The 23,973-nt window shown below is 38.5% G+C and overlaps 1 protein-coding gene across 2 annotated transcripts in view; it reads right to left on the bottom strand.

The window, feature by feature from the left end:
- LMBRD1 (LMBR1 domain containing 1) overlaps positions 1 to 23,610 on the bottom strand; it is a 93,190-nt gene extending 69,580 nt beyond the window's left edge. Inside the window, exons 1-5 of one of the 2 annotated variants that reach the window (XM_082305563.1) lie at positions 23,539 to 23,610; positions 22,819 to 22,995; positions 12,974 to 13,034; positions 2,000 to 2,097; positions 970 to 1,037 (exon numbers count right to left, since the gene is read on the bottom strand). In XM_082305563.1, the coding sequence (XP_082161689.1) occupies positions 970 to 1,037; positions 2,000 to 2,097; positions 12,974 to 13,034; positions 22,819 to 22,995; positions 23,539 to 23,598 (464 nt within the window). In that variant the 5' untranslated portion in view covers positions 23,599 to 23,610. Of the gene's footprint in view, positions 1 to 969; positions 1,038 to 1,999; positions 2,098 to 12,973; positions 13,035 to 22,818; positions 22,996 to 23,113; positions 23,189 to 23,538 lie in introns of those variants that run through there. The other variant, XM_082305562.1, reaches the window with a different exon arrangement.
- Positions 23,611 to 23,973: the final 363 nt, after the last annotated feature.

The raw sequence follows: 23,973 nt of genomic DNA, 5'->3' as shown, positions 1-23,973 counted from the left end.
CAGCTCTTGTCAGAACCTTCAGTAACATTTCTAGATCATGATTAAGCTAACTCAGACTCCTTTCAGTCCATCATAACAGCAAATAGTTACTTTTAATTGAAAGGACAATAGACTTAGAAATGCACCCTAAGTGTTTATCAAAACTAAAACAATATTCCAAGAAGGTGGTATACAATTAGAAGCATTAATTTCACTCTAGTTTCTACTTTACACTCCAGTACTTCAATATGGATCATTTTAGCATACGCTTTGTGAATTTTATCAACTTTATTCCTGCAGTCAAGATGCTAAAAAGCTTATGACACAGCCTACATTACAAATATTCAATATTGGTGTGCATGTCATTCTTAATGGTGATCTTAAACTGAATTTGTAATACTGCTTGGAGTTTCAGAATAACAGCACTTGCTGCAAACAAGTTACCCACTTCAGTAATGTCTGCCTTTCAAACAAAGGCCAGCAAAACCTTTATCATAGAAGGCACAACTATGTCATGTATAATCCCATACTATACTTACGTTCTTCATAGAACACTTCCATTTAGGAAAGTACTATGCACGTTAACACCTACTCATATTCCTAAAAGATGTTTTGGGATGTCCATGAAAGCATCTGATAGAGGCGGAAAATAGGAAAAGCACAAATATTTTATTCCCTGTTGTATACTGAGATATCAATACAGTTGGGTCATAGCCATCATATCCTTGATGGACATTCGTACTGCACAAACAGGCAGAACTTGGAAGCACAATTATCTCCACAATTAACAAAACAGTCAGCTTCCAGTTAAACTCTTACTTTTCAGATACCTAATTCTCAGGATATTTAAGCCCTATTAGAGATTAAGCTAAACATTCATTATACAGATTGAGTGCACCATAATCTACCTTTTTAGTCTTGCACAGAACAAAGTTCTGTTTGGCATTCTATTTAGTATAACCCCTGTTAATGTTCAATACAAATACTTACCCAATTAAGAGAAGAACTGCACAAATTGTGATGAATCCCAGAGTATATTTGAGCGCAGTTTTAACCTGCTGTATATTAAAGAGAAAGTTAATATATTAACATAAAATAAGTCCAAAGGGATTTGTCCAACAAGTTATGGCAAATGATACTAACATAACAGGTACACAAAAGGACCTCCACAGAAAACATGAGTAGTTTTAGACACAAGTCAAAAATATACACTCTTGAAGAGTCTCATAGCTTGAGAACTATGAACAATGACATTGAATTATGCTTCCATCAAACTATGCACTTGAGCAGCTGTGGCCAGAAGCCAGGGTACATTTGTTCAGTACTCAAAATTCTTATTACCAATGCTTTATATTATGGCTATGATTAGAAGTCTTTTTCCTCATGTTAAAGTTACAACTGAAGAGAGGGGAAAGTGATCAAAAGATTAAGAAAAGTATTTTCATTTGAAAAGTTAGCACCTTACTGGCAGGCGTTTATTGTATTCCCTGGAATGTCACGCATGTCAAAAATCTTCAGCGCATTACAAAAATAACCAAGTGCTAGCTTCAGGTAAATTACTACTGCCTACTTCAAGAAAAAAATGCAAATGCTACAAGAAGGAAGGTACTCAAATTTAGTGTCTATCTCAGAATCAGTATAATCTTCCTGTCTTCTACTTTAAAACCTGTTCATACATGTTTCCTATTCTAAGGAAAATCTCATATAAGAAGTTTAACTTCCTGTATATGAAATCAGGCTTAAAGGAATTTGCAGGAAGCTTAAAGAATTCATGGCAATACAGATGTTAATTACTTATCTCACTAACATTTCATTTCATGTGAGACCATAGTACTTACAATAGAATATGTCAGACTAAGTGTTATTAAGAGCTGCCTCAGTATTTTAAAGGAACTGTAGTAATAGACTTAGAAATGCCATTAACATTGTAGTATTCAAGTTAGACAATCCTTCTTGCTTTCATTTTTGCCTCTATTAATTGTCTTTTCACTGCTTGGTGCATTTGCTAGAGTGAACTTACTGAGCATGTGTTGCCATCATCTTCTTCCTTCTCCTCATAATAGAAATAGACAAAGGGAATCCACAGAAAGACGCAGAACAGTATGATGGAGTACAAAGCTAGGAGAAAGAATTTAATTAAATGAAGAGACAAAGTTACATTGGCACTTCATTGACTGCATAGTAATTCAAAGGAAAGAATCAAACAGTTTCCTCTCATTCTAGCTCTTACTAATTTCAAGCATTGAAAAGTTAATAAAATATACTAGCCAGCATATGAACTATTACTGTTTTGTAAACTCCAAAGGACTTACAGAATTAACCCATTCAGACTAAGGATTTCAGATCCACCTTCAATTCAGCAATGATAAAAAGACTAAAAGTAATCATCTGCATGCAGGTGATATACAGGACTAGCACACTGGGGAAGAGGTAGCATAGAGGAGAGTGAATAAAAGCAAGCTATGCCACCAATAACAGAAGTTGTTCATAGAAAAGGTATATACAAAAATGTAACAAATTCAAAGCTATTTTGATCACTGGACTCCATTTCAGGGGATGTGCTACTATTAACGTAAGTACATTTAGACAGAAGGCATGGTTCTGTTACTGATGACCTCAGTTCACAAAACAGAACAAGCCATAGCAATATAGTATCATCCTCGTTTAACATCCCTTTTTTAACAGGGAGACTAACTGGAGATTGCAACAGACCTTTATCTGAGTAGCCACTAAGTTGAAACTGTCATATTGTCATATTACTTTGATACACAGGTCATCTTAAGAGACTTTTAACCAGCTAGTTTAACATAAGTGAAGGGTTAAACTAACACTTTGCAAATACTAACTGGCAAGTTTGAAGACATTAAGACAGCTAGTCAAAAACAACTGGACTGATTAGCCAATGATATGAAGGGAAGAGACCAATTTCAAATCAAGAATTCCAAGTTTAAATCTTCAGCGCTCTGTATTATAAGAAGTTACATACTTTTTAGGACATCATTATTTAGCAAAACCCTTCAATACTTCAAAATATCTTATACTATGAACATTTCAGAAGTCTACTAGGAAACTAAAAACTGTCAAGCAGTACATTACAGTATTTGCACCCCACAAGAAAGGTAACCTAGAATGGTTAACCAAGCCCTCAAAATGTTAGCAGTACCACACAATCAAGACTGCTTGCGCAAGCACAAAATCACTCCTTTGAGCAGGTAAGTAAAGATACCCAGGACCACACAAATCCCGTGATTTTTGGCAATTTTTAATCTTTGCCACATTTTGCATAACTAATTAATATCTTCCCACCACTAACCAATATAATCATCCCTAACTTAAGTCTGTGGCCTCTTATCTTGGCTAGCACGTCCCTTACAGTATCCATGTGCTTCAAAGAAATCTACCTTAGCATTTTTACTGAAGGTGGTATAGAGGCCAAATAAAGTATCAACACCAAGAGCCTAAATATGAATGAGAAGTTATTTCTAAACAGAATTCATTCTTTGGAAAAATATTTCAAGGTGGTAGAGGTATCTACTGTTTAGAGTGCTGAGTTAGCATAGCAGTGTAACAAACAGAACAAGTTCTTGGTTAATTCATAAACTTCCTCACATTTGCTAAGAGCATAAAATTCAGGGCTCTCAGACACCTTAAAACTTCAAACTCCAAAATGTAGCATTCTTCAACCTTCTACAACAGTACTCAAACTGCTTCATTATTGTGAATGCTTTCAGAAATCAAGCCTCTCTAATCTAAAATCTGTCTTTTTTTAGACTAGTCCTAAATCCACACTGCATTGTGCCAGTAAATTAGGCAAGTTATATGCATCATTAATCAAAGATCAGAATAATCAGCCCATAGAGGTCGCTGCAAGCACAGAAAACATACTTGCTTCCCAGTTTTAGTATGTTAACTTCAGCATACCTTACTCACATGAGGTGCACCTCATGTGAGGTACTCATGTACATGAGGTACACGTCATACACCACACTGCATTATCTAATGAGCTCATTAGATAATGGGACTGATCCTTGTTTCTTCCAAGGGGATAAAGGAAGAGATATTCAAATTCAAGAGAATACCTATGAACTGTGTGAAATAAGGCTACCATTTACCACTACACCAATCACACATTGGTACTGCCTAAATGCTGTCACTGCAGTAAGTTAATTCAATTTTAAGAGAACAGCTCAGGCTTCTTACATTAATTTTTTTTTTTTTTTTTTACTTTAAGCTGCTGGTGTTAGTTACTGAATACATAGCTACTCTGTATCTTGAATTTGTTTTACACAATATGTTTTATCATCATATTATAAAACTATAAATCCTCTCCTTTCTGAAAACTCTTTCTTAAGTTTCCTGCAATTCTTCAAACTAATGTCCAGTTATCTAAGATTTTCTGATCTGTGACAGTATATTAGCAGAGGACTACTCTAAATGGCTACCAACAATCAGCTACACTTATCAACTGAACTTTTTGTTGAATTGTCTTATTTAATTGGATTAAGGCTGTTGAACTGATGTATAGTTTGTCCAGCCTTCACGAGGTTTTGAAAAAGCCATTCATAGCACAAGCATCTGAACAGCACACAATAAGTCAAGTAAACAAAGTTTTCAACTCTGTTCAAGAAACACTACCAAAAATATTATTTTCACATACTGCTATTAACATCACTGTATTCAGCTTTTAAAGGACTGTCACAAGTGTTTGGCAACTGACTTGTCAAACAGTTTTGGAAATATATCTTATTATGTTCATCTATTCCAAGCTTGCAGGCTAAGTGGTGCCTCTCAACTCAAATGGTGAATTACCAAGCTTAAACCAGTACAGTAAAGCTTAAGTCAGAGGCAATTCTATAAAACAAAACCTTTACAGAAGTTGTAACAGTTCAATACCATGACGATGTGAATACCTGGAGGATTGTGTGCCAAATAAGTGGCTGAATTTAAGTATTTTTTACATATCAGATCTGACTTCCACAGTAAAAGGCAGTCAGAAAAATGACTATACTAGTTCCCCAAACCCACTTCAGTAATACATTGCAATATGTAATAGTTCATGTAAAACCAGGTCAAAGGTGCATCAAAACAAGGTATTTTTGTTCAGTAAAAATTAACTTCTGTTGAACTAGGCATTGTTACCAACAGTTCTATTCCAATTTCTTCAAACTCATTTCCTTTTCCACATCCAATGGCTTGGAGGATAACAATGTTTAGGATATTGTTTGCACGCTGGAGTATTTAAATCAAGTTTAGAAGCAAGTCTAAGAAGCTCTAAATAAAATATTCCATAAAGCTCTTGACATCCTCCCTAAGTTTCATACCTTTGAAGTTAACATCTGTAAGCTTCTCTTCATTGTCACTGTAAACAAAGCAAATGACTATCCAGATTAGCCTTACCAAAAGGTTAAATAACTACCTTCTCTGAAGTCATAGTTAATCCAATCCCCGAGTTCTTGCCAGGAATTTATCAAATTAAGAAAAAAAAAAATCTATACTGGTTTAACAATATGTCATGTTAGCAGGAAAACAACAGGGAAGAGTTTAGCCTTGATTTTTTTTGCAACCTGATGTAGTAGAGTATTGAATCCTCTGGAAAATGGAGTAAAGCCAGGCACGATGAAGGATCGAACCTTTTAAAGATCCTGCTAAGCCCTCTTATGTCAAGCCAACTCCTTAGTAATTTGAAACTAAATATTACCCACCTCCTTTTGTATACTCTTCCTTCAACTATCAAACCAAAATGCTTCAACTCACTGGAAGCTTATTTGGTAGCAATTGAGATATTTAGAAATTACTCGAGTAGCCAAAAATCAACCCTGAAGGAAAGTCAGTCAAGTATTAAAAAGTGCCACTCAACTTCTTGAAGAGAACAAGAGGTAGCTTCTGGTCTTTATTTTGAAAAGCCAAGCCACATCTGACCAAAGACATTTATTTTCAAATTAGCAAGATAAGGTAAAAAAGTTAGTTTCAGATAATACTGCCAAACTAATTAAAAAACTTATCTAAGATCTGATTAGCAAGCTACAAGAAATACCTACCAGCCAGTCCCACGCTATCTACAGAAGCATGTTAAAAAGATTGATTCCCATGGTTTAGTCTCATTGCAGATCATATCAAATTAATGCCTTTCACACAGAATTCCATCAGCTCAATTCCTATACCTTCTTTAAAAAAAGGCTGTACTGACTATTAAATTAGTGGAAGAATCTAATAAGGTATATTTCTGCCAGCCTTTGCTAATAAAACATCCTTCTGTTTCTGGAATTCTCAATACAAATCAGGAAAAACACACAACAGTCCTGCAAAAATCAGTGCAGAATGCAAAGTGGAGTCAGACCAATGGTTCATCAAGCCCAGTACTGTCCTCTCAGTGGTGGCAAAAGGAGGAGCTATTTAGAGAAAGCATGTGAGCCTGGTCACTTTGTGCAGTTTCAGCTGTTAGGCCTCCCCAGACGGCCATTACTGGAACATCCTGGCCTATTCTCTTTTCCTACTCAAAATGAATCAATTTCAAGCAGGCAAATGACATCAAAAAGCTAGCAGCAAGGCTGATACTATAGTTGCTTATCAGTACCACAACAGTATACTTAGTAAGTGTAACTGGATATTGAAGAGACTCATCTGATCTTGCTCAGTCAGTTATTTCTGCGGAAAAGCTTTCAATTTTCACCCTCAAAGAAATATGATTAGGTTAGTTTTTTCTTTGCCACATTTGGCTTGTTCTTTAGCTATACCAAATCCCTCAAGCTGAAACTCAGCATCTGAAGTATAACACAGGAGCTGCTTCTAGATTCAAGTCTCTTCTACCCCACAATCCATTTTTGACTCTTAAGGCTTGGGCAAAAGCCACACTACAGAGCTAGATCATGTTTCCAAGTTAAAGATTAAATACATGCTTTCTACCTGCGAGTTCAAGACTGCATAAGTGTAGCTAAAATATTCAGACATGACTATTTACTTCTAACCATAAGCACCTGAGAAGCAGACTATAAAGCACATCGGCATTCCACACCAATAGCAAAAGAGAAAACAGAATCTTATTTACTTGGCCACAGCAGTCAGATACTGAAATGCCTTCCTCAGTGAGCATTAAGAGGCAAGTCATATCTGATCCAAGGACGGGTCCCACTTCTCCCTCTCCACCATCCACCTGCCACATTAAAACTCTTCTTTGCACCAGCTGCTCCAGTGTTTGCCAGACCTTGTGCTGGGTCACCTTAACTCGCCACACTGGCGGAAAAGAGCCACGAATCCAGCAATCTTGCAGCATAGGTGGCCAACAGCACCTCAGGCTGCATTAGGAAGAGTGTTACCACCAGATGGAGGAAGGTAATTACTCCCCTTGACCCCATGTGGTCTCATCAGCACTTCAGAATTGGAGTCCCATGTCCAGTTATAGGCTCCCCAGTACAAGAGACACACATAGTAGAGAGCACAGCAAAGAGCAGCAATGATTAAGGGCTTGAGCATCTGAGAGAGCTTGGACTTTTCAGCCTGGAGAAAAGGAGGCTTTCAGAGAGACCTTATCCATATGTATAAATACTTGCATGGGACTGAAGACTGTAGCAGACTTCTCAGTGGTGCCCACAGAAAGGATAAAAAGGGAATGAGCACAAACTGAAATACAGGAATTTCCATTTAAACAAGAACTTTTATTCTGCCTGCAGTCAGAACTGGAACAGGCTACTCAAAGACAGAGTAGAGTCTCCATTCTTGGAGATACTCAGAATCTGACTAAAGACTGGCATAAATGAGCTGCTGTGAATAGAGAGTATATTGAACTACATTATCTCCAGAGTTCCCTTTCCAACCTCAGCACTTCTATGAGTCAAAAGTGAATTTCTACCAATTTTGAAATTTGGGTTAGCACACCACAAGCATCCACCACGTGCCAACAACGGTTCAAGCAGGGTGACAAAAAGCACACCGGCATGCTGCTGGAAACAAGACTCCTTCTAGAATGAATAGTGCACTTCCACTTCAAGTATTAAAGCTAGATGCTCTCTTAAGTGTTACTTCTCACACTATTTAAGCTATTGACTACAAAAATTGAGCCGAGTTAATTCCAGGTACAGTAAAGCTTATTTCTGCCAACTCAGTTGTGGAAGTCAGACCCATAGAGCTATAATGGTTTTCCTTAGGGGTTCTTCAGTGAAGACCTTGGGAAATCCCCAAGTATAGACTAAGAGACTAATACCTTCAGGCAGCTCACAAACCTGTCAGGTAGTCACCTCCACCTAAAATGAGGAACAATCAACTTGTTGCGGTTTTCTGTCCCACAGACATTACTTGAAGCCATTAAATACTCACAATTCCTTCAAATTTATGCTTCACTAAAAGAATGGAAGTTCTCAGCCAATGCTGACTTGTAACAGATGTTTTGTATTAAAAAACCTTATGCTCTAATAGCTCTGTATCAACTCTGAGACAGGATCTGCATACACAACAAGATTCAGCATGAGACTCATTCCAGAATTTTCCACTTATGAATGCTCTGCTGGCACTCTAGTCCTTAAGCTCACCTTAAATGTGCTCTCTAGAAGTTATGGGCTTTCAATGCATTTCAAGACAAGATTTAATATTACAACTTGAGTGTAACTTTATTTACATGTAGTAGCATAAACTCCAACTTACACTTACTGTTACAACAGCTCTGCTATGTGCTCTGTTGAAAAACCTTGTTACCACCGTAATTTTATAAAACTAACACAGGAAAAAACTTAAGAACAGCTTTGCATTTGCTTTCCCCAAGCAAAATCATTCCAAGACAGACCTTTTTGTTCATCCATCAGGTGAAGTCTTAAAACTGCCTGTGAGAATTTTTAAGTTAGAACTGAAAATTAAATTTATAGCTCACATAAAGTAGTAAAACATTGTTCTTCCTATTGTACTACAAAGGAAGCTTTAAAAGATTTGGCAGAGTTCCTATCAACAAGACAGCAGACTGATCATTGGCTTTTGAGTTTTATTTTTCAGAACTTATGAAAAAGGAAGAGCAGAATCTTTCAACAGCTCATACAAGTTAGTTACCCAAGGGCAAGCATCTAATTGCTTGTTGTTCTGCCCACTAAAAGGGCTGTTTATTCCCTGGAAAACTAACCTTCAAACTCAAAGGTCTTGCAGCAGCAAATAGCCAGTCAACCAAGCAACACACATATTCCCTTTCCCCTAACTCCCCTGTGACATGACAGGCTGTCTCAGCTTTCATTATTGCACTTCTACAGACTTTAGTTTTAAATCAGGGACTGCTCTTTGCTCTGGTTCAGAGGTCCAGATTTTGTTTCTAAACATTTTTCTGCGTTGTATCAGAAGCTTGAAGCACTACCACTGGAAAAGTGCTTCACTGTATAGCCAGTACAACTACGGCTCCTGCCACAGAGTCTAAGCAATCTTCAGCAAGAATTCCTTGGTAGGGTTTGTTTGCTTTAAAGAAGTTTCTCAGAGAGCAATTCTTATGCCAAGTTCAAAATTACTCATTTTCTGCTGTTTTGCACCATATCAACACAAAGACACCTTAACTATGAGAAAGTTAGACCTGGTAGTAGTCTAAGTAAATTATAGCAATAGTCCCTTCGTTACATTTTGGCTTTGTTTTTTTTTCTTCTAGTAGTATGCAAGGGCAACTAGGAGCAACAAAGAATAGCAAAAGGCAGTAGGTAGACAGAACCAGAGTATCTTCAAGAACTGGGAAGATTTCAAACAGAGTACGTGAGATCAATGTAGTCCCTCAGATCCCTTTGAGGAACTACAGGAGGCTCAAGAACATTTATGATTAGAAGTCTCTTCCATCACACAAAACTTCTGCTCTTCCAGATGGTATCATACACTGGTGCATTGCATAACATCAATATTACTAAGTTGCTTAAAACAATGCTTTGTTATATACTCCCTCACTTCTGCTGAGAAGTCACAAGCTACTTCAGAAAACCTAAGATGGGTATTTCTTCCCAAATATATTATTTTCACATCTAAAAAAAATTCTTAAAACAATTTTTCATCAAGACTGCAACAACAGACTCCTTGTTTCCCCAGTGAAAGTTAAGGAATACAAAACAGTAGTGAATTTCAAGTCAGACACCTGTTTGAAGCAGGACAGTTAAAGCAGTTCACCACAGTAAGTGTCAATACTATAACAGACTTTCAATTTATCTTCTCACACACTGCTTCTCAAAAGTCACACTTAGGAGAGTGTTTCTATAGATGTAACTCCACAATATTTGTCAAGTATAGCTATGCAACTCTTCCACAGTATTTAGCATGTCTTCTCCTAGGACCAGACCATGAAAACATGTAGCCACATTTGACTTGCGCCTGCTAATTCCTAGAAGCCCAAGTCCCTGTGCCAATGACTCAATATCAAACACTTGCAGTAAGCAGACAAAACTCCATGCAAAAAATCATCCAAGTTATACCAAGTAGTATTTCAGATAAATTCTTACTCAAGAACTTTTTTAGACCTAGGAACCACCATACAATAACTACTGTTGACTTAAGAAAATACTTCTATTTAAGAAAAAAAGAAATGGAAAATTTGAAGTTTAGCATAGACTTTAAAGCACACCCAAAGAGATCCCCATAGAATTTAGCAGACAGTCCTTGCCACGCTATAGTTGGGAGACACTGAAATCTCTTGATCTGCATGTGTTAATTCTACCTCACAGGAAGACCAAGATCTACCAATGGCATCCTTTCACCATTCACAAAACTTTACCAAAGGACATCAAACATCAAGCTGACTCCAACAGGTAGGATTTACTTAGTAGAGAAAGAAGAGCTACAGAACACAGCTCCAGGTTACTGTCAATTGTTTCAGCCTGATTCTTTGTGGTACAGAGGAAACTGCTGTTGGATGGTTTCTAGTAATAACCCTTTCTGAAAAAGGTTTTCCTTCCAAACACAAGCTGACATGCTGTTTTAGAGCATCTGCCAACCACTGATCATTCTTCAGTCACTCAAGTACTGGCAGACACATTCTACTGCAGCTGGTTTTATGAGAATTAACACACTAAGCCACTATGGCTTCAAAGCAGTCAGTAGACTTGTTTCCTAAGTAAAGCTTTTAGGCTACTGAAGTCCCACTTCAAAAACACAGTTATTTCAAGCTTTGTTCTGAAAGTTACCTCATTTATTGTATTTTACAAAGCCATTCTACTTTTGTATCCATCTAGCCAAGAAACCAGCTGGGTATGAGAGACAGAACATTGTTCATGGGGACTAATGACTGTTAAAAAAAAAGGCATTTCTACATTCTTACTTTAGGCAAGCAAGATCACTGCATTGTCAGGAGAGATAAGAAAGTACTAGTATTCATGTCCTTAAGTACAAAGGGAGATTTCAGTTCTGCTCATCCTGTTTATTTTAAAAACAAAAAACATGCCAAGACCAAATACTTTCATAAGAGGATACAAGTAGAAAAAAAAATGAGTAGTATTACAAGACTGGAAAAGTTGTTTAATTTATTCCTTCTCAGCTTTCATGTCACTATGCTGTGCAACAGCAGCAGGGGACTAGACCTAACGATGCAGAAGAGACATTAAGTTGTGTTTTTATATAGGAATGGTGAAAACTTCTGAAAAATAAGTTACCTCTTAATGTTCACTTCAACATAGCTCTAGTTATAAAAGTGTGCATCAGTTCCTCAAATTAAGATCACAAAAGAAAAATACTTTTAAAACAATCTTTAAATCTCTACCACCATCTGGAGGATATGCTATGAAATAAAATGTTAATCCTACAACATTTCAAGTAGACCTGTCCCGGTAGCCCAAAAACAAAGGCAGTTTTTCAGGTTTAAGCTCAAATCTATTCCAAAAATTAGTTCAGGATTTACCAGGAGACATCTTGCTTTAAAAAGAGACTCAGTTAGCCCAAAACATCTTCTTACAGAAATTAATCCATCAGTCTCACAAAATCTATAGAAAATGGTCCACAGCAGAGTTTGAAGACTGTTCCGCATTAGGAGCTGTGAAATACTTGGGCTGTTAAACAAGGCCTTAGCAACCTAACAAGAGTAGAAAGCAAATACAAAGCAATTCCACTATTCTATAGTGAAGAATCTTTGTGGAAGATAAACTAGCATTTAAAAAGTTCCTTTTTGAAAACAGAGAAGTTTCTTACTACTTTTGGCTTTAGGGTTCACTCAGCATGAAACTGCACATTCTAGTTTCTGTTGCTATCACTGGCTGGCAGTAAGTATTCTGTAACTTAACAAAAAAGTCCACTATTTAGAACTAATTATTTCCTGATATTAAAAAAAATACATTCAAAAGGGCCAACCCATAGTCTTCCAAGAGAAAAATTTCAAGTCTTAGGAAATGTGACCAAAAGCAGGCAGCTACCTCTGAGTTTGTATCATTTCACACAAACTGTAACAAGCATCACTCTTATATGGCTACCTCTTACATATATTCATTAGCAGTAAACTTTTTATAAGTTTCAGAAGGACAACTAGAACTGATGTAAAACTACACAGAGGTTTGGTGAACAGTTATTTTATTAGATTTTATTTCAGCTAATTTTTTTGCTTCAGTTCTCTTTAGGATTACCACTCTTGAATCAACTCATTTATGCTCCTTTACAGTAGCTCTTACTTTGAATACGGTAGTTGCTGAATCTGAACACTTAACACACAAGTGTCACACTCACAGTTGCATGAACTCTATACACAGTAGGCAAGTTTCACACTGCTGCGTATGTTAAGTGTCATAAAAGTTCAAGCAAAGCCACATCTCCCTTAATGGGCCTCTAAATACACACACAGGAAACATGTTAACAGCAGATTATATGACAGAAGCCATTAGCCTTTTCAAGGATTGGCCTTCAGTATGTTTGCATTTTTAGTGGGCTCTTGAATGTAAAAAGATTCACTGAAGGCCACTAAGTGTAAGACTAATATTTAACCAAAAATGGATAATCCAGTATGATCCCTAAAAACTTCATGCCTTCACTTAAAGGTCCTATTAATTTTAAAAAAATAGAATTTCAAAATACTTACTGTAGTATCCATAAAGTACAGTGTCTTCAATTTGTCTTGAAACATTAGCATCAGCCCAGTCCTAGAAGGATAGATGCATTTAACATCAAATTAAACTAAAGAACACTTCATTCAATAACATTCTTATACAAATGAAAAAATTGCTCGTATCAAATGCCTAAGGAAAAGCATTAAGCACCTAGTTTGCCATTTTTAAGTGTTGGAATTTAAGTTAGATCTAATTCACCTAACAAAGACTATTAACGAATGTGCTGCATTTCAGGGGACAGACACTGCAGTAGTATCCCCACTGCTTATACTCGCTTTGTCTCCTAGCCTCATACTTAAAGCTGTATTTTTTTTCATATTAACAATCCTTAGTTACCATACATTATATTGTCAATGCACAATTGAAATAAAGTTAGTGAATATCATTTTGAGCAGCTAACAATTTACTTTTGTATTTAAGTGGCACTCTAAATATCTACTTTTATGGAACTGATGTTTGTTTTCTACATATCAGACAATGCAGCTACGAGTCTGAAGCTCAATCTGAACAGTTTTTCAAAATGTTTTGTAAAAGACAACTGGAGGTATGGTTATTCACAGTTCTAGCCTTTTTTTCTGGACTGAGCACTGCAGTAGACACTAAACTTCAAAGTCAAGTACTTGCAGGGACAAAGCTGTCCTCAGGATAAGTTTTCCACAAAACTCAACATATGATAGTCTTGAAAGCAGTGTGGTACATTAGAAAAGACTGCACAGACAGCTAAGCTGTATGAGTCGCCCAGCCCAGTAGTTGGATGCATTGGATTTAATTTTATAATTAACACATTTAGATCTGCTTTGCAACTTTTCAGAAAATATGCATGTGCAAAGCATTAATGGCAGGAGCCAAACAGGTCAAGGATCCACTCATTAAGTCAATACCACTCAAATAAAAAAAGCACTAGTTTTGTAAGTGCTTTTTTCAGTAACACTGACACTGGGAATTGCTAGAAGAGCAGTCCCAAAATCCCACTTGAGGCTGATATCCACATTACTGAATTTCAGTCACAGAAATGGCACCGCAAACTAGAATTTGGGAACACCTTCCAGAAAGAAAAGTCAGATAATCAAGATAAAAATCTTTTCTAGATGCAGCTCAATAGAAAGGGCAGAGTCAAATTTGATAAGCACAATTTGCCTTGTTAGGACTGAGTTAGGAAGAAAAAATAATTCTGTACAGATGGCCCTTTCTAAGGTATCAAACATCTATTTTTCAAGCATGTAAGTCTAGATACAAATAGTATATAAAGACCCATATTCTTCTGAGAATCTCTACAGTACTTCATGTACTTCATGTTACTACTGTATTCAGCAACACTACAAGAGAATCATTCAAGAACACAAATACATAGATATAAAACACACTGCTTCTAAAAAATTACTGGCTACAGAGTGCTAGCAAAGGTGCAAATGACAGGGTATACAGGAATAAGCATAAGACAGTTTCATAAAGGGAAGATTTTACAGACCAGAAAGAACATCAGGCAGTTTTGGCAGCTCCCAAGTGTGTTGTGCTAATTCCCACAGTATCTTGATAACACAGTCTCTTAAGATCATCATAGAATGGTTTGGGTTGGAAGGGACCATCAAAGATCATCTTGTCCAACCCCCCTGCCATGGGCAGGGACATCTTTCACTAGATCAGGTCGCTCAAAGCCCATTCAACCTGATCTTGAACACTTCCAGTGATGGGGTATCAACAACTACTCTGGGTAACCTGTTCCAGAGTCTCACCACACTCACCATAAAAAAAATTTCTTCTTTGTGTCCAATCTAAATCTACTTTCTTTCAGTTTAAAACTGTTGCCCCTTGTCCTGTCACTACAGGCCCCAGCCAAAGTGTTTCTGTCTTTCTTATAAGCCCCCTTTGTATATTGAAAGGCTGCAATAAGGTCTCCCCAGAGCCCTCCCTTCTCCAGGCTGAACAACCCCAACTCTCTCAGCCCTTTTTCACAGGAGAGGCGTTCCAGCTCTCTGACCATTTTTGTGGCCCTGTTCTAATAGGGCCATGTCTTTCTTGTACTGTGGGCCACAGAGCTGGACACAGTACGCAGTGCGCACAATGCACACGGCATTTCTATCACAGAACAGCTATGACTAAAATTTATATATACAGATTCAACAGTACTTAGACATAGCAATGGCAAATAGTTTTTTTTATTATGCTCAGTTGTAGCTTATAAAGTTTTATTTTTATTAGTTATCCACCCAGCCATCATCTCCTTTTTCAGAAGTATAAGTCTTTACTTTTTAGTTTGACCACAACTTGAATTATATGAATATTTAAGTTGCTTCAGAAAAGAGTACCCTAAACCACGTATCAGAAAAAAGTTATTGGATCACTTGATACTATGCACACTAGCAGAGCTTAAGACACTAACTGTATGCCTGTCTTGAGTTTCTGGCCTAAGCACTGAAGCTCTTTACATAATACCAAAGGGCAGACTGTTTTTCTGAAGTTCCTATCCGAAAAGTCACAGGCTGATCAAGAAGCCATAATTAGTAACAGAATTTAATAGAGTAGCCTATCTCAAATCTTACTACAGAACTGCAGGAGACCCATCCATACATGTTAGGATTTAGATCCTACAACTCCCCAAATGTAACAGCATTGATATCCCTTATTTGAACAAGAGCAAAAGTTGATCTTTTTCAGAACTATATTACTCAGTCCTGGGGAACTCTTCAGAGAATGGAAGTGAAAATACAAGTCTAGCTATGTTGGTAACTGCACCCATCCAGAAGGCTGAAGTCATGTTCTTGCCCTCATCTTTCTTCTCCTCATGAGGAACTATTGGTTTAAGGAAGCTAAATGTTTTGTAACATGATCATTGGCAGTCAAACTCAGGTACTGAATCCAGAGGTCCAAGCCTGCCTGTATAGCTTAAATATATTCCAGAATTGTTCAAGTCTTGTGGGATCCACTCTACATGTAGCCAAGATCAAGAAAGTCATTATCCAGAAGCAAAATTCTTCAAAAGCTAGGGGTTTTGGAAACATGGCAACATAATTGAATTGGTGAGAAAAGAAGAGATCCGGTACTATCAAAGCTCCTTTCAATTTCTACGTGTAGGGTTTTTTCAAACTGGTAAGCTCAAGCCCTTTCAGTTGTTGTAAAGATACATGCACTAATACAGAGTATATGAAAAATGCAAGTGAGCATACTCCTTAAAGACTGCATATGATAAGTCTTAAAGAAGTTTAACACTTGCTTTATCAGTTCTCTCAGGACTGCCTAAACTCCCATAGAATATGGGCTTGATGACATACCATAAACACTTAATTTTTCTATAATCTCGGAAAATCAGCAATGCCTTCCCTCATGTTACTATATTAAGACTTCCAGTAGGCCACTTTACACTAAGCTTTTAAAGTTCACTGTCTGAAATAAATTAGATTATCATCCAACTGGAATTTGAGTAGAAAAGTATACATGCATTTTGTCATCTAATCAGCAAAAAGAAAGGATGAAAAATATTTTAGAAGAAGGGACAGAAGTAACACCTTAAATTTAGTGTCTATCAGGTACACAATAAGCCCAATCTTTGAAGACCATCAGGCTCAAGCCCAACAGCATTTCAACTGAAAAATTTCTAGGCATTTGTACGAAGATACACCATGAAAGAATTTGATTGTAATAAGTTAAGAATATGTACACAGAATATTAAAGTGTTTAAATTGCCTAGTGCTAAAAATTAAGGAAATTCATTGCTTTAATTATGCCTAGGGGAAAAGCAAGACTGAACTGAACAGGTGGCACTATTTACTTGCAAGTGAGTATTTCAAGGTCTCTCTTGTGAGCAATGGAGACATTCAAAACCCACACCAACCAAGAATAAGCAAGAAAAGAAACAGTAAGACCCGAAGTTTAAGTGGCCACTTTACAGGAAGAGGTAGCTAGTAATTGAAATACAACAGGGCTTAACTGCCAAAAAACTGCTTCTCCTCCAACTCCAGAAAAGCATTAATAACATTTATAACAGGATACAGATGTAGCACTTCAAAACACTGTAATTGCTTTTCATTTTGTTGCTGAAATTAAGTTGTGTACAGGACCATAGTAATATACTAGGAAACATACATTACAGCACATTAAAATATTGAGATGCTATCTTACATTAAACAATGCAAAGATGTGCACATTTCACCATTGTGTACTTGTGCCTGAACTTAAAAACTTTGCATTACTCTACACAAGAAGAATCTGTAATGCAAGCCAATTTACCAGTATATCATACCTATTATGTCAGCTTTCAGTCAGCTGCTGATGCCCCACATTTACACAAACTAAAGAGGTAAAAATCCTTATTCTTACTGGCAAATTATCCAAATGCACACATCATTAGCAACTCAAAAGCAGTAACCAGTTCATCTGAGCTGTTTCAAAAGCTAGTGACAGCGGCACGGCCTTGTCAAAAGCAAGAAGCACTGCCACCTAGTGAGTGTCAGAGCTTGACATTCTCAGCAGAACCGCTGATACATCGAGTTGATAGGTATATGAATTTACTGGATGAGCACATCCAGGACTCAGTTGACAACTCATCTGGACAGCCTCTAGATCTAGTTTGTTTTCTTCTCCATCCATTATGGCCCAAGCTTACAATATATACAGCAAATACCTTAGAAGAACAACAGATTAGGAAGGTGAAAATTCATTACTGCCTTCAACAGCAGTTTAAGATGTGAAAATGTGACCACAAATTCTCTTAAGATCTGCATAATTTGGGCACTCTGCACTGTTCTGCTGTACTTCATTCTGTTCCGTGCAGTTTAGTAAGCATACATCACATCACCTTTAAAATACCTGTAACAATGCATTGTATTGATAGATAAGGGAATCAACAAATAGCAAGGATATGTGCAACAAGTATGATGGCCTACATGAAGCTATTACTCTTAAGTACTCCTTAAGACAAGCCATGTTGAATGATTCAGGAAATTTAAATACAGTTACAAGTATAAATAGATTAGTAAAAATGTTGCTACATAAATAAGGATATAAAAAGAGGCAGTTAAAGACACTTCCAGTTCACCTAAAAGCTAAAACCAAAGCAAAGCTCCCTCAGAAGATTAATTTTATAATTATGTTCATAGAAAATTAGTTATGAAGAACATGTGCTTCCCCCAGTAATCACTGAGCAGAGTCTTCCTTCTCCCAGCAACTATGTCCAGTTAGTGACTTACGTTAACATATTTCAACAGAACAGCAGTATTCAAACTGTACAGATAACTTCCTCAAACAAAAGCAGTACAAGCTAATCTGACATTTTTGACCTTCCTTCACCTCTTGGTGAGCGAATGGCCATGAATTTCTTTTTGTCCCTCTTAAAGGGGACATTTCTACTGTCACTGCTGGACCCTGCAAGAATTTCATGAGTGCCCAATGAAGACGCTCCCACTCTCCACAAACGTACCTTAAAAGAACTTAAAGTGGTGTAACATTCCAGGTTGCAGTATTTGTGACATTTTATCAAATGTAGATGAAACCATCACTCTGCTGATTAGCCTCTCCCAAAGCTTCGCAACAAAAGAAAGATACAACAACAAAAACTGGAGAGTGGGTCACAGCATGGTTAGACACCAAGAAATTTCATATCCAGTTCTCAGATCTTCCAGCCTGTTACCTCCAAGATGGGACAGTGCCAGGATTTTGACTGCCAGATAGAGAGTAACATCCAGAAACATGTTTACCTCGGCCGCATCTGGCTACCATGAATATTTTGGCCAAGTACTGTTAATTCACAAGTAGTAATTCCTACTCAGGATGAGAAGCATGGTCTCAGTCGATAATGATTTCTCAGCTAAAGCCTTTCTAGAATAAAAAGAAATCTGACATTTCTAGTGGTTCTGTATTCTCAGCAGCTACATAAGGAGCTTCCCCCAAGATGCAAAAAATCTTAATAGAATGGACTGCAAAAAGGATCTCCGATTAAACAGATGCTACTCCTTGACTCATTAAGGAGACAACTGGCTTTTAACAGCTCAGGCAGGCACCCAAAGTTTGTGAGGTGTTCAGTCAAACCAGACTGAAAGAAATGCCACTGGCTTTTAACTTCATATAGTAGAAAGAATCCATACATTTCAAAAAGAAAAGTTCTCATCACCTCCCCTGCCTTCTGCTGCATCAGCTATAGAGTCAAAAAAAAAAAAAAGACAGCATGGCGATGATAACATCCTTGTTTCAAGCAGTCTTCCTGCTGCAGGACAGCATCAGCTATGTTTTAAATATTTATGAGACTTGTAGGTCAGACCCAGAGGTCTTGGGTTCTAGCAGCAATCTTAAGTCTTTAAGCTAGGGTGAGGTTTTCTGTTCCTAAGTGCTTGTTATAAATCAAACAAGCCTTCAGATCAAACAGATCAGATCCAACTGGATGTATTTGAACTCTACTGCACAAACTAAAGCACTGTCAATGCAAACAGCAAAAACCTTCAAGATAAAAAAAGTGGTGCTGGTGAATGTTATCAGGATTTCGCTTACAAGGTAATACTCAAGTTCCTTTGATTAGAACTAGAACCAAAAGCCTGCTTTCCTACTTAACAGCACTATGAATCAAAGTAATCCCAGCCTCCAGAAAAGATGTTGCTGCAATGAATTCTATTATACATAGGAATAATGACCACCCAAGTCCACGCACCACTGCTCCTTTCCTAAAGGACTACACACCTACTGTGCAAAACCTTCTAATACAAAAACTGCTCAACTCACTCACTATAAAAGCTTTAAGATAATATTTGACAAGTCTCACAAAATATAGTGAGACACACTAACAGGTACCATATGCCACAAGCCACTTGTTTATAGTAAAGAATAACTTGTCTTAATTGAAAGATGTATAAACAGTACATTAAGTTTCACAGTCCTCTCGGTGGACAAAACCTCAAGGTTAACAACAGCTGCCCAAGGTATAGTATATGGCCCTCATCAAGGAAGACACCTCGGAACACATGATGGAAAAGGGCTACACAACACTTTTAAGTGAATTCATCCAGAAAGCAGCATCATTTTGACAGCCTTCAGAGAAGGGTAATCTGCCCAAGTACTACGCTTCAGACAATGAAGCCAATCCTTGGAGCCAGGACACGTACCTTCACTTGCCACTGAACACACAATTCACAATGAGAACTTTGAGCCATCAGACTATGCCTTTGATTTAACCTCTGCTATCAGTATAACATGCTCCTCCCCAAGCTTTCTATAAGCTTGTTCACAGAAAAACCTCAAGAATATCTACAAGTTGGTACTAGGGCCAGATGCATTAAAAATGAACTGAAAGTCCATGTACAGTACCTCTTCCTTGTAAGCTGAGCATGCTTGAGTTTCTCATCTCTCTAACACTAATACTGGGAATTACAGTTGGGAGGTAGAGGAAAAGAGTACATACAGCAAAAAAATTTTTTACCTAGAATCTGGATAACTGCCACTACTCTTTTGGCATAAGCTCTGAAATCATCCAGTTGGAAGGTTTTTTTTGATGAACTAATGATTTATCTACAGAGATTATTAACCACATCTGCTACCTGGATCTGCCTCAAAAATTCACTGAGAAGAATTGAGTGAAGACTTAACTCACTCCGGCTATCCAAAACAACAAAGGATTCTTGCCAGGGTCATAGTCCTTTAGACACCAGCATCAGATATAGGGCCTTGGAGGTGCTGGGTTTGAAAGAACACTCCAGAAGGGCAGTAGCCTTTTGGAAATATTCTGAACCCAATCCAGTCTGTCCTACTTGTGAACCAGTTGCAGAAAAGAAGCACGTTACCCAGGACAGTGTTAAAAGCTTTAACATTTCATGAAGAGCTCACATTAAGATGCTGTCAAGCCCCTAACTTGACATTACTCCTAAATTGAAATTACCAAATCAATAAAGCTCTGTGTTTCCATATAGGTTTGTATGTTCTGACTGACTTCAGATCCACTCAACTTTACCAGGAAGGCCATGTTAATATTTCTATATTACAATTTCGACACTTGTGTTGGATTAAATATATTAATATCAGATGATCTCATGTTATTGCTGCAAAGCTAGAAACTCATTCAGGTGAGCCTTAAAAGAGAAGGAAGAATTCTTCTGCAAGGCAGTAAAGAGTAATTTTATTTCAACAGGCCATCAGCAGCATATACAAACGTTTGGAACTAAGCAGGACCAAGAAGCCTCAGAAGCAGAAGCAAAAGTAGTTTAAAGAAATAAAAGCTTTACCACAAGCATGAAAGTTTGCATGAAATCTACCCATCCCATCATATCACAGCATGTAGTCATTAACAAAGAAACCTAGCTCAAGAAAACCAGTATTTTAGGTACAGTAGTTTTCCTTCTATTAATCATGCTTCCTTAAATAAGACTGTAGTGACTGCATGACCACATTTCGTCTCCTATTCTCCTCACAGGCTTGTTTCTCAAATCAGGGAATGCATACATTAACAAAATAGGTCTCCTTTGCAACAGGAAATTCTGCTTAGCCCCCAGCAGATGTGCATTTTTCAGCTGGACCTAGTTACCTCATTGTTATTTCTCTAGCTAGTCAGGCTCAATATATTTCTTAATACTCAGTATAACTCTCATTGAACTGCTAGTATCGTGACATATGAAAGGTCTCTTCCATCTTCTATATCCATTTTAATTCTGAACAAACAAGGTCTGAAGACAAACTTTTAACAATAGCATTGAATAATAGCTTAATTTATTCTGTATTACCACTGAGTAATAAACACAATAAAAGTCACGTCACAGCTCAATTCTAAAGGCTTCTTATGACTTGCATTATGTGAATACCAGCCAAAATGCACTGTATTAGTTGCAAGCTAGTTCTGAAGCATCCTCAAGGATCTGGCAGGACCTAGGTTGTCCTTTCAAAGTAAGGCTGGAACGGAATACGGTCTTTGAATCTAGTGTGCAGGCATTTACCATCTCCCCACTCGCATTTGTTTCAAGATCATCTCTTTTACTGTAGATCCAGGTAGGCTTCAAACCAAACTAAGCTGTTATTCAAGTTATTAACATGCTCCAGTTTGACCTGTTTTCAATGGTAGTGTCCTCACAAAGACGCTAGGTCACTACCTTCAAGAACCCTCCTTGAAAATGAAAAAGGCCAATGATTTAGGCATTGGGAAGAACTCTTACTTACAGTAATGCTTAGAGCAGACTACAGTGAGTACTCATCTCATTAACTCATTTTGCACAGAAACCCCCTACAGTTTAAGTTTATAAAAACAGCAGTTCAGTTAAGGGAGTATCAACCAGGAAGAGATACTACTGTATTCCCCTCCCTCCAGGGTTTTTCCAGCTTTCCCTCTTTTAGAAACATGCTTATTAACTCAGGCTCTACATTATAGGTAGATTAACACAGTAAAGCTTTACAAGTCCTAATGTTTCAGTACCAGAATAAGAGAATGCTGGCAAAAGAGAAAATCAAAATAATCTTAAACTGCAAATGGGCAATACAGTCTGTTTTTGAACAAACAGGCAACAAATTTCATTCTACAACACCCCATTATGACATACTAAAAAAAAGCAATATTTAAGAGATTTATTTATATCTTCAGGATGGTATATGCACTCCTTTTAGCACAATCAAAGGAATGACTGTTTGGGAGTTAGTAAAATACTGAAAACTAATAACAGAAGTGAAAACTGAAATCGAGTTCAAATAAACAGAGCTCAGTGTTGTATTCACAGTACTAGTTCCCAGCTTTCCAAAAAACTCAGGCACCAGAACAGGTATTAGCATTGATTTTAAACATTTTGGCAACCCAAGAACATCCTCTTTTAACACAAGTGCTTCTTTTGAAGAGGCAATTAATATTTTTAAGAGTCCATACCTTAAATGTACCATTTTGATTTTTCATGTATGAAACCAAAAAGATGTCCACTGGTAGTAGCGCTGATGAGATAAGAGCAACTGCCAGCGCAAAGATAGCTGTTATGGTAGAAATCACTTCACTCTCCCGGCGACTCTGGTATTTGCGCACGTAAACCCAGCAGAAAATTAGAATAGCCTGAAATACACAGGGAAAGATGGTTATGAGTTGCACAATAAGGACGTCAGAAAGCAGGTACTGAAGTTAGACCCTGTATCTTGGGACTGATGACTGGCATAGCATCAACACTTTTTACCTGAGCCCTAAGCATCAGTGTTACGTTCTCCACACACAATTCACTCTTTGTACCTTCGCTAGGCACAGCCTGAGCGACAAGAGCAGCACTCCCACAGGCTAGGGCACGAAGAAGCAGGGCTGACCGCCCCGGCAGGAAGGCAAGGCAGCCCCGCGCCCGCGGCTCTGCTGTGCCCTGCGGCACCGCCGCCGCCACCCCCGAGGCAGGGGCAGGAGCTGAGGGAAGCGCCGGCGGCCGGGCGGGCTGGGGGGCGCAGGCCAGGCGGGAAGCCCGGAGCTGGAGCAGCGAGGGGCCGAGGAAGGAGGAGCGGCCGGGCTGGCGGAGGGCAAGGCGGGGATCCCGCCGGCCCGGGGAGGGAAGGGGCGTGTGGCTGGGGCCGCCGGGCGGGCCGGCCGAGCCCCGGCCGCGGGAGAGCCGCCTCTCACCAGCAGCGCCAGGCCGAAGAGGCACCATCCCGTCAGCAGCTCGGAGGCGGCCGCCGCCATCTTCGCTTCCGTCAGCAACAGCGTACCCGCCCCTCTGAGGCGGGGACTTTTAACGGGGCGGGCATCACGTCACCATGGGGACCGAACCTAACAACTGACAGGCGCGCCGCGGAGCGTGACGTCATGTGCCTGTGCCAGTGGCAGCTTTCGCTTTAGTTAGCAGCTGGCGGATGCTGTCCCGGTGTGACGTGTGCCGCTATCGGCGCAGCGAGCAGCAGTGAGGGGCTGGTAGCCAGGGGCTCGCCACGCGGGGACGGTCCGCCGCCTTAGTTTGTGACGCGAAAGGGGCGCGGCCGGGGGGGAAAGGTGACGAAAGCCGGCAGCCGCGCGCTGGCGGGAGCCCCTGCTACGCCCGGGGTTCGCCGCCGTCCCACG

This window comes from Platalea leucorodia (assembly GCF_965183815.1).
Source record: "Platalea leucorodia genome assembly, chromosome: 3".
Lineage (NCBI taxonomy): Eukaryota > Metazoa > Chordata > Aves > Pelecaniformes > Threskiornithidae > Platalea > Platalea leucorodia.
This window is presented reverse-complemented; position numbering and strand designations above follow the sequence as displayed.